The sequence below is a fragment of the Notothenia rossii genome, assembly GCF_949606895.1.
Source record: "Notothenia rossii genome assembly, chromosome: 1".
NCBI classification, from domain to species: domain Eukaryota; kingdom Metazoa; phylum Chordata; class Actinopteri; order Perciformes; family Nototheniidae; genus Notothenia; species Notothenia rossii.
This window is the reverse complement of record NC_136912.1, coordinates 60,128,603-60,147,036: the sequence shown is the minus strand read 5'-3', so window position 1 is coordinate 60,147,036 and position 18,434 is coordinate 60,128,603. Positions and strand designations below refer to the sequence as shown.

Here is an 18,434-nt window from a genome sequence, read left to right as displayed (position 1 = left end):
CGGGGAGGCCCAGCCAGAACCAAGAGGAGGTCCCACGAGGGATCCTCACACACCAAGCTCAACTGCCGAGTTGGAATTTCCCCCGGCACACTAGTGCCCTACCCGTTAAGTGTAAAAACATATTTTTGGGAAACTGCAAGTGTGATAATTTTGGCCTCTTAGTGGCTTTGCGGATTTCAACTGTCCTTTTAGTAGGGAGGCAGTGGTAACACCAAACCCTTTTACATGTATTATTTCCTGACAACATCATCTTCTGACTTTATATTTTCATAGTTCTGTGTTCGTGTCCTGCTTTTTTATATGTTTATATCAATTAATTGCCTTATTCGTCTGATTCTTTGCAAAGATTTTAAGCAAACTGGAAGAAATAACCTTCTCTCTTTTCAGACAGTTGATGTAAGGCCCTGTTAACTTGGTGGAGTTGTGTACTGAGCTGTGTAGCGAGCTTATAATCTTTGTTGGGCTGATATGGCAGTCAGGGAGCGGAGAATGACTGGGATGTTAACAAACCAGAAACAGCTAGCAGCTGTTAAAGGAAATCACAAGTCATTCATTTGAATGCAAAAGCTACACTTTAATGCTGTAGGGTGTAGAGGCTCTGCAGGCTGTCAAATATTACACCCAGACTCCTGTATTACCATGCCTTATCTCCACATACAGGCATGTGTGTGTGAGGCACAGCGACAGACTGTAAGAACGTGTGTGCACTTCTCCCTTACCTCAAAAATAAAGAAGTTTCTTTTGTAGGCTAAACAAGTACAAAATTGAGAGAAAAGAAAAAAAAAGGGTAACTACTAACTGAGGTACTCAGATGCCTCTCAGCATGCAGCAGCAAGAAAAACATATATACGACTAGGTAAAAAGTGTTAAACCAGATTTATCACTTGGGAAAAGATTCTTCCTTTCTCCGAGACATTAAACGTCATGTGGGTCTGAAAAAGTGCCATCCGTAATGTGCAACTACCTATTGTGGATTTCTTGTGGCAGCAAAAGGCGACTTTCAGAAACAAAAAGTCAATTAGTCACTAGCTATATTGTTCATAAGAATTATTAAAAGGGCAATAAGAATGGTTACTTTCAACAAAATAAGGTAAATGTTCTAATCGAGTTGGTTTTGGGGCTGCAATTGATTGAATTTCACTATCAATTAAATCTACAAAGATTTTTTACAATGAATAGTTTGGTCTACAAGATAGTAAAAAAAAGCCAGAAGTTATGCAATTAAGTGTCCGATCAAAAATCCAAAACAAAGGTTTTCACATTTTAGATTTAAGAATAACACAATGTTTCAAATCTGTGGCTGAAAGCAGATGCTGAAAGATTCCTTTGTATAAAAAAAAAACAGAGGAATAATCAACTAGCTGCACAAGGAATTCTTTTTTAAACTCATAAGTCTATACCAACATCCATTGAGGATTTTTATATAACTGTTTTTGCTGATTAGGATGCGTTTCTCCAACCCCGACACCCGTGGGTGGAAACACTGAAAAAATGTAACAAACAATGGAAAAAAGTTCTCCCTCAATGGAAGTTTAAAGCATCCAGATTGTCCTTTACAAAAAAAAGAGTGTCCATGTCCTACTTATCGAACAAAGAACAGCAGTGATGTTGACAAGCTGACATTGTGAAGGCCACCAACCTAATAGCAGACCTTCAAGAATAATATAGGAATGATGTACCTGCAGTGCTTTGACCAGCGCTCCATTTCTGCCAGCTTCTCCCACAAGAATAACCCTCGTCTCCACTTTTGGCAGCATGTCTGAGAGAAATGAAGGGAGACATAGTGAACAAGGGAAATAAGGGGGATGAAAAGTGGTAGATTGTCTATTGGACTTTTTTCCTTATCAGCACAGCCTATAACATTAATGAAGAAATTGTGAGGAGGATTAATATAAAAGTCCTATATATGTCCTAATATTCTATAAGGTTTAATTTTACTTTGAACTGTTTTTGATTGGTGTTGATTCTACATTTTGAATATAGTTTATGTTCAGCAGTGTTGTGTTTTACTGAAAGATGGTTCTCTACACATTTCCTCCAAACTATGAAATATCAATAAGGGTAAACTCAAAATTAGAAATACATCTAATACCCCTTTTCCGCTGAAATTAGTTCTGTTTTAGTTCCCTGCTGGTGCTAGTTGGGTTTGCAGTTGGTGCCCAAGTTGAACAAACACTATGCTTTTTATCAGTAACGCAATCATGAACACCCCTCACGAACACAACGACAACGACGGACTGCGTCAAAGCTTTGTCCGTGTTGCTCAGTTGGAAGAAGTACCAAAAGTACAAGTCCTTGTTAAGCAGAATGGCATTATAGATTTTCAATTGTTTTATTATAATTCTTGATGCAATAATGTGTTCATCATTTTAAATGTTGCTCTTGGTAAAAGTGGGGTTTATTTAAATGACCTTTTATACTACTGTGTAGCTTAACATATAACGATGCATGATATATTAGTTCATATAGATTTTGTATTAATAATCCAAATCTTTGAAATAAATGTAGTGCGCCAGTGGAACGCTGCTCGTGCTCCACTGGCGCACCCTAAATAAGGTTTATTTCGTATTACATGGATGATGTCAGCACAGCCAGTCTGACTAATGGATAACAAGAGTTAGAGCCAACAGACGTAATAATACTTGTGTCAAGAATGCATTACATATGATATAAAACTCCACGTCCTGGAACATTAAGTAGACACAAATGATTGCATAAGCTGTTTTCTACTTGCATATTTTACCTGCGTATTTTTTACTATATATCTATAGTCTGATATGAGTAGTTGAATGCATTTTTTTTTGAATCAATGAATGTATTGATTCTGGTGTTTTCGGTTGAAAACAAACAGGCTTGAACAAATAAAGGGAAAGGATGAGATTACACACTAATTTAAGAGGATATATTCTACGCTGAAATTTGATGCGTATGGGTATTTAGATATACTGTGTTAAGAGGGAGGAAATGATGGGAGAGGAGGAAAAAAGGGTAACCCCTGAAAACGGACCTTCCCCATCTTCATATGCCATGCCCAGGAACACATGGTCCTTGGTGGTTTCGCCGATCCTCGAATCACAGACTGAAGAATCCAGCAACAGACTCCGAGCTGTCCCTAAAGTTAGTATGCTGCTGTCAGCCATGGCAGGATCCTATAGAGGCAGCGAACTGTCCAAACTATCAAAAGTTACAGGGAAAGAACAGAGGGAGAAAACCGCAAGGCAGAGAAGAGAAAGAGAAGGTACAGGAACCAGGAGGAAAAGAAAAGGGTGACAACTGTCAAACTCAAGTCAAGAAACATAACTTTGCATGACTTAAAACACAAACCCTGCCTAAGTTATAATTCGATTGGCAACAAAGCAACCAAGATAACTTTGGCATGGTGGAACAAATCTAATACTTCAACTTATGTGTTAAACTATAGTTTGTTTTACATACCAGTAGCAATGCAAGAGGTTCTACTGGGCTTAATGAAAAGCACTTGTGAATGCAGATACGTTGTGCAAGTCTCAGTGCTGACAAAAAAACAACCAAAATTATGATTTAAGAGGATATATTCTACGGGTAATTAACACTTATATCCAAACTAAACACCCTTATTACGTTATTATGTTGATCGGTTTAGGAATGGCCAACATAGTTACCTTTCCCTCTTGGGTTTTTCAAGACATTCTTTGTGGAATATAGTAAACACAATCATTATTTAGCCAACAGGGGACTTAACTGTAAGGATATATCTAACTTCATATCAAGACTAGGCCACTTAACGTTGACTGTTACACCCGGCATCAAATTCCCCTTGCTTAACGTTGTTAAAACAGACGTTAGCTAAAGTTAAGATAGATGCATTTCTAACAGCACAATATAAACAAACAAAGTAAACTATACTTACCAACCTGTGGCTGGTACCTTAGAGATAAAGAATAAAAGAAAAATGTAGTAAGCGGAGCTAAATTAGCTACCGTCAAATTCAAAAAGCCCTTTAGCAAACTTAGCTAGCCACCTAGCTAGCTAGCGAGTCAACTCTACAATGAAGAAATATTGATAAGTCCTCTTCGGTCCAAAACAATCATAAAATATGAAAAATGTCTCCGTTGTATCTCAAGTGTGGAGTCAATGCATGATGAGCTGTATGCGTTCAAATAGTCCAAATTGTCAAAATGTTGCTGCGTTAGTTTGTTGACAGATAACTACTTAATATTAGTCCCGAGAAGGCGTCTGCCCGCTGTTAGAGCACAATTCAAAAAGGGAAGGCAAACAACGGTGCTGCGCTGTGATTGGGCAAGAGTGACGGAGGGCCAGCGTCGAGGCCGTTGATTGGTCTGTTCATTCAAATCACGATGCTCACTGACCAGAACCCTAGAGGCTGTCACTGCCCATATGTGTTGCTTTTGGGTACTGTGGGAAATATGAATCCCGAAGCCAAAAATCTACATGGATGATTAATTAATAGGTTATATTTAAACGTATTTAAACTTTTATTCCACACTGAAGCCATGTTAATTAAAATAAACCGCTTTACGATTCACAACTAAGGCTTTTATTTCTTTGTAAAAAGGAATAGCACCTTTCCGTGCAAGCTTAAAAGCACCACATGTATCAGAGCAGGTAGTTCAGTGTTCTGTTTTCTAAGATAAAAACACCCTGACCTGAATACAAATCAGAAATCCTTTATTAGTCCCACAGCGGGGAAATTGACATTGTTACAGCAAAAGTACATCGAATTTAGAAAATGTATACTTCCAATTGCAGAAATCGATCTCAATCACTGATTTTTTTTCTTAAATAGTCTCTGGAGAACCAGAAATCTCTTCATCTGCTTACATTCTGCCATGTGTGACTTTCCAATAATATTATTCATTTGCTCCAACCCTAAATTGTTGTTTTTGCATTGATTTCATATCAAGTATATTCGAGTATCTTATCATTTACATGTGGATTTGTTGTGTTTCAAGTGCATTATAATGTGTTTTAGTGTTCTACTTTTCTCTCCACATATTCCTAAAATAACAGAAGGTTATGCATACCTTTTTATGTATGACTATAACTATGATTATAAATGCAATTAAATATGCTCAAAAATGTATTAATTACAGCCTTTTTGTAATACCTCCAAAAAGAACCATCTCACTGTTCCTGAAATAGCAAGGCATGTTGTATTTATCCAGGTGAGTAATCCTTCTCAGGTGTGTCTGTATGCTCTGTACGCTAACCCTATCAATAATAAAATATGTGCGGGATGCTTGGATTTCACTTGTCAGACAGGAGGTGAAGAGCATATTTCCCTTGGGGGTTTGTACGAAGGAGTAAACATGATTTGTAAAAGGACTAGAGCTCTGTGAACCTGCTGATGTTTCCCCATATTGAAACAAAATAGTTGTCCCACTCCTACCCACACACACACACACGCGCGCGCGCGCGCACACACACATGTAGAATTGCTCTCAGGCAGGAAGAAACCACTCGGCTTTAGGTTACGCTCACACACACACTAAACCCATCTTTGTATTATTTCACTAGAAATGCACTTTTGCTTTTGAGATTATTTTGTATTTAATGTTTATTTGGATGTATCAAGTGAATGAACCAATGCTTTGCAATGCTCACAACCAGTAACATTTCACCTAGTTACAATTCTTTAAATAGGGATATGATTCTCTATGTTTATATACTAGTAAAATAGATGAACAATAGATGTATGTAGTTTTGTTTTGCTTTTGAATAAATGCCATTCTATAAAAAGTTATGGTGTGAGTCTATTTGGTTTTATAGATTCAAATATTTTCTTTTTGACAAATTACAATTATGTGAAATGTATAAATGTTTGCTAAACCCATTACTCACATTAAGAGCATCACACTTTTATATTGAAATACAAATTAATTACATTTTGTAGAGTTTTGTTGCCATCAAACCCTAATAACATTGCAGTCTGTTCATATCTCAACTGGAAGAATACAATCTGCACAGTGTGATCATTGTCTTATAAGTCTATCATCTAACTAACTCATAAAGCGTAAAGGGAGGCTTGTAGCGCAGTGGACTAGTGCTTTAGTGTTCTGATCTGGGGAGCACAGGTTCAAACCCCACTGCAGTCAGCATGTCGTTGTGTCCCTGAGACACTTCACCCCAAAATTGCTCCTGTGGGGATTGTCCACAGCATTGAGTATGTAAGTCGCTTTGGATAAAAGCATCTAACAAGTAACATGTAATGTACTGTAATAAAGCAGTATTGCTTCAGGAAACGACCAATAGACCATTACAACATGCATGACGAGTACAGGGATTTTTTGCCCGCATTCCCGACTTATAAGTTTCCACAACCCTTGTGGTCTCTTAAGAATTGTCATAAATGACACTGCTTTTGATGACAATTCAACACTTCGACATGTGATATCCGATCACAATACAGGCAGAATGAAGATAATGGGGTCTTATTTCCAAAACAGTTTCAAACTTGGCAAACCTGTTTGAATGATAACATGGTTTTGTCCCTATTACATAGGCTACTCTTTGCACATAAAAAATAAGCAAGTTCACACGTACACAATTATGCAATCAGGGAGACATCAAGTTAAAAAGACAGACACAAACAGTGGCCTTATGGGTAGCAGCATGTGGTCTGGAGGACAGTGAAGCTATTAAATTCCAGCAGCTCCTTTAATTTCTTCCTTTGTATGCTTGTCGCATTTCTGTGCACGGAGACGATACAGGTTGTAGTCGCTACAGTTCTCTATCCGATAGACGGTTCGGCCACAAGAGGCCGAGAGGGAAAGGCAGAAACAATAACGATAACGGGTCCCAAGTTGGGTAGATCTGCGGAGGCAACGCTCTGGGGGGCCAAACGGCTCCCCCTTACGCAAAGAAAATAGATTTCCCCATATATTAACTGTCATTATATTGCATTATTTTGTTTTCTGATTTACTGGTTAATTGAAAAGATTTAATAAAGGAAATCTTGCTGTTGGCTACACCAACTGATACTGATTAATAATCAAATGAAAAACACATTTATTCATATCTACAAAATATATTGAAGATATATAGAATAATATATTATGTTAATATATTACAATATATTGTTATATAGAATAATATATTGTGTTAATATATTGCAATATATGGGATAATACATCAGTAATTGCCGCTTTCCAATATATGTAAATCAGTGGCGAGCCGTCAGGGTCCTCTCGGCCCTCTGTGAGGGCCTAAGATATTCGACAACATAATATTTAAAAACATTAAAAAAATATATATATATATCTTTTTTTTTTGTTATATTTTTCATTAGTTTTACCAAAATAACTTGATTTAATTGTATTTAAAATAACATTTCAATAGAAATAAACCCTTCAAATCTGCCTATTCAGTTTCTGTTGGAATGGGAAGGGTTAAATGAAAGAAGCTCGTCTCTGGCCGTCCACACTACAGCTTCGACAGCTTCAAAAACGCTTTCCAACGTGTCTGCACATTCACTTTGAATGGGGTGACGTCACGTTGCCTAGCTTTTCGCCGAACTGAATTGTGGGTAGCATAGCGGTCCGTCTCCGCCGTCTCCAGCTGCCTGAGTAGCCAGAGTCAGCCAATCAAATCCCGTTTATGCAAATCTGACAGTTCAAGCGCTAGCCAATCAAACCACGTGCAAGCTGGGAGAGCCAGACCGCAGTTCATTTCCTCATATTCCAAACGAGAAATTACGGTAGCAAATCACCCGGTTCTTTACGAACAGAACTATTTACCGGGATACAAACCGGAGGAACCAGGCATGGAGGGAGGTGGCAGAGATAGTGGGTGAAACTGGTAGGTTTTCGCCTGTTTGGGGAGTTTATATAAACTCCCCTTCCACACTACAGATTAAAAAAAAGCTTGGAGCTGGGCGTGTCTGAAGCTTGGGGATTTTATTCGAGCACCGCGACCAACAACCAATCACATGAATGTCCCGCCCACGGCATACAAAGCAAAAAAAACCCGGGATTTTATGCGAGCAATATATATATATATATATATATATAAACTTCATATATAAGATATGTATATATCTATATAGATAGATAATAAGATATTATACCTAAGATATTCTAGAACATAATATTTAAAAATATTAAAAAAATATATATATATATATATTTTTTGTTAGATTTTTCATTAGTTTTACCAAAATAACTTGATTTGATTGTATTTAAAATAACATTTCCATAGAAATAAATCCTTCGAATCTGCCTATTCAGTTTCTGTAGGAATGTGAAGGGTTAAATGAAAGAAGCTCGTCTCTGGCCGTCCACACTACAGCTTCGACAGCTTCAAAAACGGTTTCCAACTCGTCTGCCCATTAACTTTGAATGGGGTGACGTCACTTAGTTCTATCCATCTATACTGTATCTATATATAAATATATAAGATTTATCCATATATATAGATTATAAAATATGATTGGTCAATTTTACTGTCATTTGACATTACTCTCTCGTTCAGTTACTATAGCTGGGCCCTCTGTGAATTCATAGCTGGACCGCCTGGACGTCCAACAGCTCCTCACTTCTCAGTTACTGTGAATCGAGTGGCCTGTGTTCATCGTCCATAACATACGCCTGCCCATACCATAACCCCACAACCACCATGGGCCACTCGATTCACAACATTACCCTAACCCTAACCCTAACCCTAATCCTAACCCTCACAACCCTGGTTTTCGGACCCCCCCAGACACCCCAATAAAGCAAAACTGCACGTTTCAGAGTGGCCTTTTATTGTGGCCAGCCTAAGGCACACCTGTGCAATAATCATGCTGTCTAATCAGCATCTTGATAGGCCACACCTGTGAGGTGGGATGGAATATCTCGGCAAAGGAGAAATGCTCACTATCACAGATTTTTTCAGATTTGTGAACAATATTTGAGAGAAATGGTTATTTTGTGTATGTAGAAAATGTTTTAGATCTTTGAGTTCATCTCATGAAAAATGGGAGCAAAAACAAAAGTGTTGCGTTTATATTTTTGTTCAGGGTAGTTAACGGTCGCCTATTTCATTGTTTCTCTGTAGATTTCAGTAGGCCTTATGAGGCTGAAAGATGGTGTACTGAAGACTGTAAGAGGAACAGTACTTCCCCTTTTGATGCGACCAGAGTCGGATGCGGACGAATTGCAGAAAGCTGCTGAGCAAAAAATGAAAACCTTCGACAGAAATGTACATGTCGGTCCCTACGTACTGCTCTACCCTGACGGTACAAAGATAACTAATATACCAGGAACAGAAGTACCCTTCACTCTAAACGAGTACAAAGAGGTAGTGGGGAAGGCCTACCAACGTATCACACTGTACATTTGTATAGCTGAAGATTTCTTTACATCTTGTAAGTAATTGTGAAAGGAATTACCAACCAAGAAGAGCTTTTTAAATTGATTTGTTTGTCAAGGAAAGCACTCTGTTGTTCTGAGTAGTCTAAAATCCTCTTATACCTGTTCTTGTATTTCACAGCTCAGGAAACCAGCTCTGAATCCAACTCATCGGATTCAGAGGTGATCATCATGAGTCCAACTTCTGCAGAATGCAATGCAGCTGATACATTAGTGAGTACTACATTTGTTGTATCTTAGATCGCTTATATTGTAAATTCTATCTGGAAGTGAAAAGGTTTCTAGATTTCACATAGACGGCATATTTTTACGATGAAACATGTCCCAAAATAGCATTTTAAATTGTGGTAAATGTTGCAGCGTCCTGGCCTACACATATTTTACAAACTTAAGAAAACAACTTTATTTGGTGCAGATCCCTGCAAAATCACACCATAATAATTTGTATGTTTTTTCACTGAAAGTAAGTAATGTAAGAAGGATCATTCCCCCTGTCGCAAATCACATACACTATCAGCCAGAATAATAGAATTGAATATTTATGTTCAAATGTGTTAAGCTCTAGTTCTGTCAAATTTGAAGTGTCACACTGATATACTATTTTTTACTTCCAGGTATGGGAACCTGCAGATGGAGAGTCAGGCACTGATTCAGCAGCTCCGGTAATTGTGGCTCCTAAAAATTGTCTATTGTTCACATTTAGCCTTGTCTGAAAATATTGTCACACAATTAATGTCTTAAACTACATGAAATAATGTGTCACACTGACCCAGAGATCCACGTTTGTGTACATTAGAATAGTCTTTTCTTTCTAAATCAGCCCTCTGATAGCCATGATTTAAAATACTTCAACTTACCTGTCCTATCCCTGTTATGGTTTGTGATTCAGGTCTTATTTTCTGACTCACAAGAGGGCCCAGGAACATCAGGAGGTGTGCTGGAAACTGCGTGCTATAGGTATTATACTTTCCTTTCTACAATTCAAGTATGTTTTATATGAAAACATCAACAATGTAAACCTGTGTATGTCAATTTCTCAGCAAATATACTCAGCTGTATGCGCCCATTGTAATAGAGGATAAGGATGACTCAGACAGTGTTGAGTGCAATCATGACATTCCATCCAGAGGATACAAAGTAAGAGAAAAGTTACCCTTACTTCAACTGTGGTTGTTATTTTTCCTGATCAAAAATGTGTGCTATGGTGTACCATTTAATATGGTCATAATTTATCTGATGACAGGGTGGACCAGCAATCACTTTCTGAGATAACTGCAAACCTGGCCCTAGAGATTGACCATCGAGCTGTCGGCAGATTTAACATCTGTCGCTCGAACATCTGGGATGGAGCAGTCAGAGGATTCAAAAGGGCAACATTCTCAGAAAAGAAAGACATCCTGGTGAAATTCTCTGACGATGAAGGGAGGTTTGAGGAAGGTCTCGATACAGGTGGCCCCAAGAGAGAATTCCTCTCCCTTCTCATGAAAGAGCTGAACAAACGGCCCATATTTGATGGACCTGTGGAGAGCCGCTACCTGGTCTACAATTCAACAGGTTCTGTTTTGTGTATAATGTTTTAAAAGAACCTATATTTCAACTTTGCAGTGTTTTCAAATATGGAAACTGATTTAATATTTCTTTGTTCTGCATTATCTTGGACAGCTATCAGAGAGGATGAGTATTATTTAGCAGGGAAGATAATTGCTGTGTCCATTGTGCATGGTGGACCTGGTCCTAATTTTCTGTCAGAGGATCTGGTCAGCTACATCTCAGGGCAGAGCAGTTTCAAGGCATCTGTCGGAGACATTACAGATGAGGAAATAGGGAAAGTCCTACAAGAGGTATGAGAAGGGTGTGAAATTCTAGAATAGGTAAAGAGAGAGTTTTGTCGACTTAAACCATTCTTTCAAGATATACTTCTGGCATTACCATTTTTTATAATTACGTGTCATATTTGAAATGTGTGGGACTCTGTTATCTCTTCTTTTAGATTCAGAATTCACCCTCAGTGGAGATCCTTTAGGACTTGATGATACGGAACAGTGCCATGTTGCAGACTGCTGGGTGCTTCAGACATGTCAGGTCATGTGAAGAAAAAAAAATGATTGTAGAGGATTACCTGAAGTGGTACATAATCCACAGGAACAACACTGCAATCGAAAGGTAGGTTTTTGTATTTCATTGTTATTGCTAAAATAATTATGAAAAACGTGTTGCTGTTGTCCCATTTTCTTGCTTACTTACTTCTACATGATGCACATGTATCTTTGCATGCATCTTTTAATTGTATTTTAGATTCAAGGCTGGACTTGAAAGTTTGCAGTTTCTGACAGCTCTGTAGCAGCATCTGACGGTCCTGACCCCTGCTCTCTGTCATGCCGATGTGAAGCTGTCTGCTGCAGAGTTGGAAAATCTGTTCCAGCCTGAATTTAGTCAACAGGGAAGCAACAGAAGGGCTCAGGAAGAGAAAGCTATGAGTTACTGGGCAGACTATCTTCTCGATTGTGAAGGTTAGTCAATTTGCTCTTGTCTGATTTTTATGCACACAGATTATAAAAAGTTCCGGTGTTGATGTAGATAGTATTTACTGTCAATTGATTCCAATGTTCTCTACTTTTTAGAAAATGACAGCTCAGTGAACTTGGAGGAGGTGTTAATGTTCGCTACAGGTGTGCCATGTGTGCCTCCTGCTGGTATGAGTCCTCTGCCACGCCTTCAGTTCCTATGTTCTACAACGTCAACATTCCCAATGGCAAATACCTGTGCCGACATTTTAAAGCTTCCTCTTTTGGACACTTATGGTGCCTTCAAAGCCAACATGAACTTTGGCATTAATAATTCCCCCGGCTTTGGGTGCCTTTTAACAATTAAATAAATTGTGGTAAAAGTTAATGTTGCCACACACAGTACACAGTCCGTTGTTTTAATGTTGCGGTCTGTCAGACCAAAATGTTGTGACGTAAGAGAGATGTGAGTATTTTTCATGGAAGATTTGTCCTATTTCATATCTAACATGTGAACAACACCACACATTTGTATTGTATTGTTATTGTATTCTCGTTAGGTAGGTAAGGTAGACCGTGGTTAAATCAAGAGTTCAGAACATGTGTTAAGATGTTTTACAAATATTTACATAAACAGTAAATAAAGAATGCAAAAGGCAACTTGTCGTGCAAATGTGCCAATTTTGTTTTGGCCATTTTATCAACATGTTTTTACATGGACTTTGTGAAAGTGTAAAGCTGAATGACTCTTCATTAAATGGTTTGAAAGTGTTTCATTTTAACGTAAGGACTTGTTTTTCTACGTATAGCATATATGTTACACACTCGCTACAAAGATGACACGGCTGTAGCTGGTTCACAAGATTTTATTCTCAGATCCACTGTGAAAATAGAAATAACAGTAGCATATGTGACTGATGCAATGAATTAATGTTATTGTTGATTCACCAATTTGTTATGGGCTGTGTCTGAAATCTCTCACTACTCACTATATAGAATTCCCTATATAGGGAGTAGGGAGTAGTGAATGAGAGTGATTTCGGACACGCCTTGGTCTTTAAAATGTCAGAAAGTGAAGCCTCAGAGAGAACAAATTAATCCAGCAAATATTCACATTTTAGAGGCTGGAACCTGCTTACAGTATATTCAAAATTAAAATCAAATACCAAAATATTAGGTGTATACATTTCTGACGATCGACCATTCAACTGATAACACGGATGTAACACTAAACATGTTTTGCAAAATACATGAATATGCTGTATGTTTATTTAAACAAAGAAAGGTTTCAGTTTAAGGACTTATGCAAAGATACAAGCTGAATATTTCACTGGACTTATCTACTCAGAATTGCAGCATTCTAAATAATATTCAACCTACATTGGAAACTTGTACACACAAAAAAGGTTCTGGGGGGCTGGTGGGGCAATGTATTCTACACTCCAGACATGTTTTTCATGGAAATGTAATTCTGAACAGCAGCTGTCCAGTTCACTGGTGGAGCCAACCCACTCCGTCTTTGCAAGTCCACAAAATGCATCTCCAGATTCTCATCACCACACAAATTGTACTGGGATGATGCTTGCATGATGCCATCAAAGTGGTGTGGGCTTCCCAGGACACTGGAAATCCACACTCCTTTCTGCCAAACCTAAGACCAGTCATAAATTGAAACATAATGAGTCAACTGATTACAAATAGATCATTTAACCCCCCCAAACATGCTAGATAAGCATTATAACTAAAATTCCATTGAGTCAGTTCTTCGTTAATTAAATCCTAAACAAAGAGCTTTGGCTTGAGAAGTTAATCTCAGGTTGACAGCAGCTCTTTCAGTCAAATATGGTCATTCTACTCACTTTCTAACACAGGGCACTTTTTGGAATTGAGTAAGATAAATCGACAGAATAGTTTTGGACATTTTCTGATTTAGGTTTTGTGTTGGAATCAATTTTTAGTCGTTTAAGACTTGAAATCATTTTTGAAATAATGAGTTTTCAGACTAAATGAATCACGTTATTTATCAAGTGACAAACTTGTCATATTGGGCTGATACACCAAATTATATGAAGTCAGATATATTTTAAAGTAATATTACCAAACAATTTGAATACAAACCTGTGAGGCAGGTGGTACATGGCATCAGGTTTACCTGATGGACACTGAGGAAGGGGAACAGGTCGGATGGTGTGGTTGTTCCACAGCTGTCTGTACTCATCGAGGTCTTTTTGTAAGATACCCAAAAACACATATCGCAGCAGACACTTGTGCTCATGGCTCCCATTGAAGAGGTGCCTCTCTCTAAGGTCAATGAAGAGCTCGATCAAGAACTGAGTCCTAATGGTGGAATTCAAAACTTTTGTATTTCATGAAAAAAAGACAACTTCGAGTAAAAAGTCACAATATTTTGCAAAAAAGTCACAAGATTTCTAGAAATGTTGTACATTTCTTGGTGCGCTCCTACATTATTTCACTTGGGAGCACATAAACTCCCTTGGGAAAATGTTAGTGTACAGCTCTAATGTAATTTCACAATTTTTTCATCCAGATAGATTTAAAGTATTTGGGCACCTCTGTACTATATACACACACACACATACATTCTTGGACTTGACCTTAAAAAGCTATACCTTTGCTTTCTGAAGAAAGACCACCAACTCTCGATGCGCTGGTTTGCAGTTGAGGTACCATACATGTGACTGAGGGCTCCTGCAAAATCATCTGTGTGTTGAGATCGTAATGTGCAGTTAATGGCTGCCATAGTGCCGTTTTCAGTTCCACAGTCAGTGCGAAGGCGGGCTGGAAGTAGTCCAAACTCTGATACACACTGCAGGTAATACAATGATGCCCGGATCGTTGTCAGTGCTGCCACTCCTGAGCCACATAACTTTCCTTGAAAAGCCGTCGATGCAGCCACTGATGGCATACCAAAGGTTTTAAGTTTATCATATCCATCAGCGTGCCACACTTGGTTTGGTCCTGCTGTGACCTATCCCCTTCGGACAAACTTTCGCCTGGAACGAAGTTGAACACCAGATGGATCCAGTCTGGAAATCGTCTCTCTAACATCCTCCCTTTTTACTGTCAGGTGATACTTTTGTTGCAATGTCTGCCACATAGCTCTGTAACCCAACAGCCGACCCGAGGCTCTCAGTTCATGTGCAACAGTTTGGTGTACAGTGCCAATGGGATTGTAGTCTGTCCTTCTTGTTAAGCCAGCGTTCTGTAGCCTCCTCTTTAAGGTCCTCAGACTGAGAAAACTGTTGTCTTTTTTCTAGAAAATCAAGTATCACTTCATAAGCGTGTCCCTCCGTGAAGTTCTTGTGGATGAGGCCTGCCTCGATTCCTTCATTAGATTCTGTGACTGAAGGGAAAAGACAACAGTGTCATTAGGAATGAAACTTAATAACAAAAAACCTATTAAGAAAAAAATGAAAATGTATCAGTAATGAGGAAAATACCTGAAATGTTTGATGCATAAGTGTATGTTTTTAGTATGTTCAATGCGTGAACAATTCCAGACATGAGGAGCAAAAAATAAGAGAAATAAACAGGCAAAGGACAAAATATTGGGATACTTACATAATTGGTAAGGATAAAAATACATATCAATCTAGAGGTAGCGAACAAAAAGGTACCCTTTTAATGCCTGTATTTGTGCATAAACGCATCAGAAGGCTCAACCCTCAGCACATGAAGGAGCACATAATTGGTCAACTTTGGTCTTTCACCAGATTTTTTTACTTGTTGGCATTTTTTTTTATCAGTAGTTCAAAATCATGTTGAAATTGCCATGACTGACAATAATTTATGTATAGCATATATTTAAATGGCAACAAATCATATACAAATAAGACATTAACACTGTACTGGTGAAATTCTTGACTTTTAAGGAGGAGCTTACCATCTTCGAGAAAGGGAGCCAAACATTCAATGTTGCTGCCACAGGAGCCGCAAAACCTCCCAAAACACCCAGCAGTCCCACGATAGGGACAATACATTGCCTGTGGAAAAGGACCAATGTGAATGTTATTCATTTGCAATGAAGTAACAGCTACTTGGTAAGCTATTGCAGCAGGTAATGTTACCTGCAAACAGCTGACACTAATTTAACAGCAGATATCAGCTGCAATCACTTAATATCTGAACCATGCATCTACAATGTAAAAATACATTTAAAAAAAAAAAAGAAAGATTTAAAGCCAGTAAACTTCCCAAAGGAATCACGTCTTGGACAGGATAGAGACCCTTCTCTATCTCTAAGCAGGATAAGAGACCCTCATTTATCTCTAGACAGGCACATTTATATGACATGTTGTTGGAGTCAAGACTGACTACAGGATGTTAGTGAAGATCTATACTTGTATGTATTCAATATAGGGCTGGGCAACGATTATAACGCGTTAACTTGCCCAGCCCTAATTCAGTAAAAGTTGTTCCTTCAGAGCATGTTGAGGAGAGGACCCGAGCTCATCTGTTGAATAAAGGCATATTCAACTTACTTTGTGTGTCTTAGCATCATCTTTAAGTCCCGGTCGGCTCAGATCCGTTTGTTTAGAAAACAGCTAACGTTAGCAGATAAAAGTAGCTATGTTCTACTAATATTATACACTACACACATAATCTGCTCCCACACACAAAATAACGTCATTTAAAGTCATAAATACGGCAGCGACAGATATTATCTACATCCTGTGTAACTTTAACATTATAAACTTACCCATGAGATGTTTCCTGGAGATCCCCCAGACTTCTTCTTCCCTCGCATAAAAAAACGCGTGTGCATCAGCAATAATAGTCCCCGATAATTAACTTCCGTTGTGGCTTTTTTATTTGCATCGCAGCGTTTTTATTTGCGCGGCGTTTCTGTTTATTTTTATTTGCAGCGTTTTTTTTATTTGCAGCGTTCTTTTATTTGCAGCACCCTGGCCTCTCAGGGCCACCGTAAAACTGCCCCGCCCCCTCGCACACAGACGGGAGAGAGAGATCTCCTCTCGATTGGAAAGATAAAAAATACTCCGACCATAGACGCATTTGTTTGTCTTTTTGCATATTAGAAACGAGTTGGCGACACTAAGACTGCGAGATAATGTTTCTGTAGCAATAATACATGACCTTTCTCTTTCTCAACTCGCTACTCGGAGGGAAGTCGCTGTCATATGCCTTGTTGCCTTGTGAACACTCCGATAATGCCTCTCCACGTTACCTTTCTTTGGCAGAGCTTTACAAATAAGGCAAATAACGTTTGAATCTGACATCACAAAAAAATATTCTTCCTCCCTTTCTGGGTGGAAGTGGTATGTCTTTAGCTTTTTGCTCTGTCCCGCACTCATTTTGTTGTTTGTCTCTTTAACTTAATTTGAGTTTTCCCGGCACTTGACTGATTTTGTATCGCTTTGCATTCTGGGTTAACAGACTGGAAAGCGATAGGTCGCTTTTTCTGTCAATCAAGTAAACTCCTGAGGGATCAAAACCTGTTTTGTCTATTTTAACGGAGCTGGATTTTTTTTTTTTATGAATGACTCGCGATCTACCAGCATTGCGGTCGACGTACTGGGCACCTCTGATCTAGATCCTCTACACATCTACTTGTATGTTTCCTGGAAACATGTGAGGCAAAACTGGATCGAACTGTAAATCTGCAGTCGCAACCTCTGAATGGGCATTTGGTTTCCAATCCTTTTTTTAAGTGTGAATTCAAATGATTTACAAGGGAGGTTAAAGTGTCACACTTGAACGTACAAGACTGAGCCCCACCCTTTAACGGAGCCTACACACGGCGGCGTGCGTTGCCGCTTGCCGGCGGGGGGGGGCTGAAACTCGACCAACAACCAATCACATGAATCTCCCGCCCCAGACACACAAGCACACCGTTTGATTGGCTAGAGCTTGCACTGGCATATGATTCGATTGGCTGACGCCTCCGTCGAGGCGGCAAAAGTAGAACATTGCTCTACTTTTGCAGCGAGCACCGCGAGAGAAGCTATGCTTTGCTCCCACAATGCAGTTTGGCGAATCGTGACGTCACCCCATTCAAAGTGAATGGGCAGAAGCGTTGAAGCGGCAACGCACGCCGCCGCGTGTAGGGGCCGTAAGGGTTAAATGGGTTGCTATGCCGCAGACAAGAACTTGGTTCTTTGTGGTCTCTATACATATGTGTTTTTAGAACAGTGGCTTTGCGGTACATCAGAGTACAGTCAGGCACACCGCATTGATAGCGATGATTGGGAGCATTACTGTGGAGCTTTATGTGCTGAATAAACGGAATAACATTTTCAAACACAGTCAACACGTTTCTATCCCCTTCAACGCAGCCTTTGGTTTTTGCAACACAGCAATGTGAAACCTGGGATCAGAGAAAAAACACATTAACATATACACATTTTAAATGTTATAAGACAAAAGATCAGGGACAATAAGGTCGCAGTCGGTGCAACAGACAACAACAGCAGAGTTTCCGTTAGAATATTTTATTTTCCGAACATAATGAGAAAAGTTCCAGTCAGGTCTTCTTTGTTATTTATTGAGCTTTAAAACAAATTGATAACAACTATATATTAAACAAACTAATTAAACTAGA

The 18,434-nt window shown here is 38.8% G+C and overlaps 3 protein-coding genes across 5 annotated transcripts in view; 1 reads left to right on the top strand and 2 right to left on the bottom strand.

The window, feature by feature from the left end:
* The window catches only part of ect2 (epithelial cell transforming 2), an 83,014-nt gene extending 78,706 nt beyond the window's left edge, over window positions 1–4,308 (bottom strand). Inside the window, 3 exon segments of the mRNA XM_079693571.1 lie at window positions 1,680–1,759; window positions 3,008–3,174; window positions 3,890–4,308. Of these exon segments, the coding sequence (XP_079549697.1) occupies window positions 1,680–1,759; window positions 3,008–3,140 (213 nt within the window). The 5' untranslated portion in view covers window positions 3,141–3,174; window positions 3,890–4,308.
* A 6,153-nt stretch (window positions 4,309–10,461) lies between these two features.
* Window positions 10,462–12,206, top strand: LOC307019296 (G2/M phase-specific E3 ubiquitin-protein ligase-like; the record flags this gene model as incomplete). Its single annotated transcript, XM_079650081.1, has 4 exons — window positions 10,462–10,487; window positions 10,594–10,904; window positions 11,013–11,191; window positions 11,341–12,206. The coding sequence occupies 4 exons, from the start codon at window positions 10,462–10,464 to the stop codon at window positions 11,371–11,373; spliced, it is 549 nt and encodes a 182-aa protein (XP_079506207.1). The 3' UTR covers window positions 11,374–12,206.
* Window positions 12,207–12,704: 498 nt separating this feature from the next.
* Window positions 12,705–18,175, bottom strand: LOC307039039 (uncharacterized protein). 3 transcript variants are annotated; one of them, XR_013808118.1, is made up of 4 exons: window positions 15,759–18,175; window positions 14,485–15,218; window positions 13,973–14,191; window positions 12,705–13,505 (listed from the first exon to the last, which is right to left on the bottom strand). XR_013808118.1 is itself a non-coding variant. In XM_079680795.1 (3 exons), exons 1-3 carry the CDS (start codon window positions 14,778–14,780, stop codon window positions 13,450–13,452), a joined length of 537 nt encoding a protein of 178 aa, XP_079536921.1. In that variant the 5' UTR covers window positions 14,781–18,175; the 3' UTR covers window positions 12,705–13,449. The 3 variants fall into 3 exon arrangements, 1 of the variants encoding a protein (XP_079536921.1); XR_013808117.1 differs by having other exon boundaries at window positions 14,485–18,175; XM_079680795.1 differs by having other exon boundaries at window positions 14,007–14,191; window positions 14,485–18,175.
* Between the last annotated feature and the right edge of the window lie 259 nt (window positions 18,176–18,434).

Excerpts from the sequence above, each read along its gene's own strand:
- LOC307039039 (XM_079680795.1), bottom strand. The coding sequence starts at position 14,780 with ATGCCATCAGTGGCTGCATCGACGGCTTTTCAAGGAAAGTTATGTGGC. Across the intron at positions 14,192-14,484 it reads TCTTTCTTCAGAAAGCAAAG|GACTCAGTTCTTGATCGAGC; the intron begins GTATAGCTTTTT and ends TTCCACCATTAG. Across the intron at positions 13,506-14,006 it reads CCTTCCTCAGTGTCCATCAG|GTTTGGCAGAAAGGAGTGTG; the intron begins GTAAACCTGATG and ends GACTGGTCTTAG.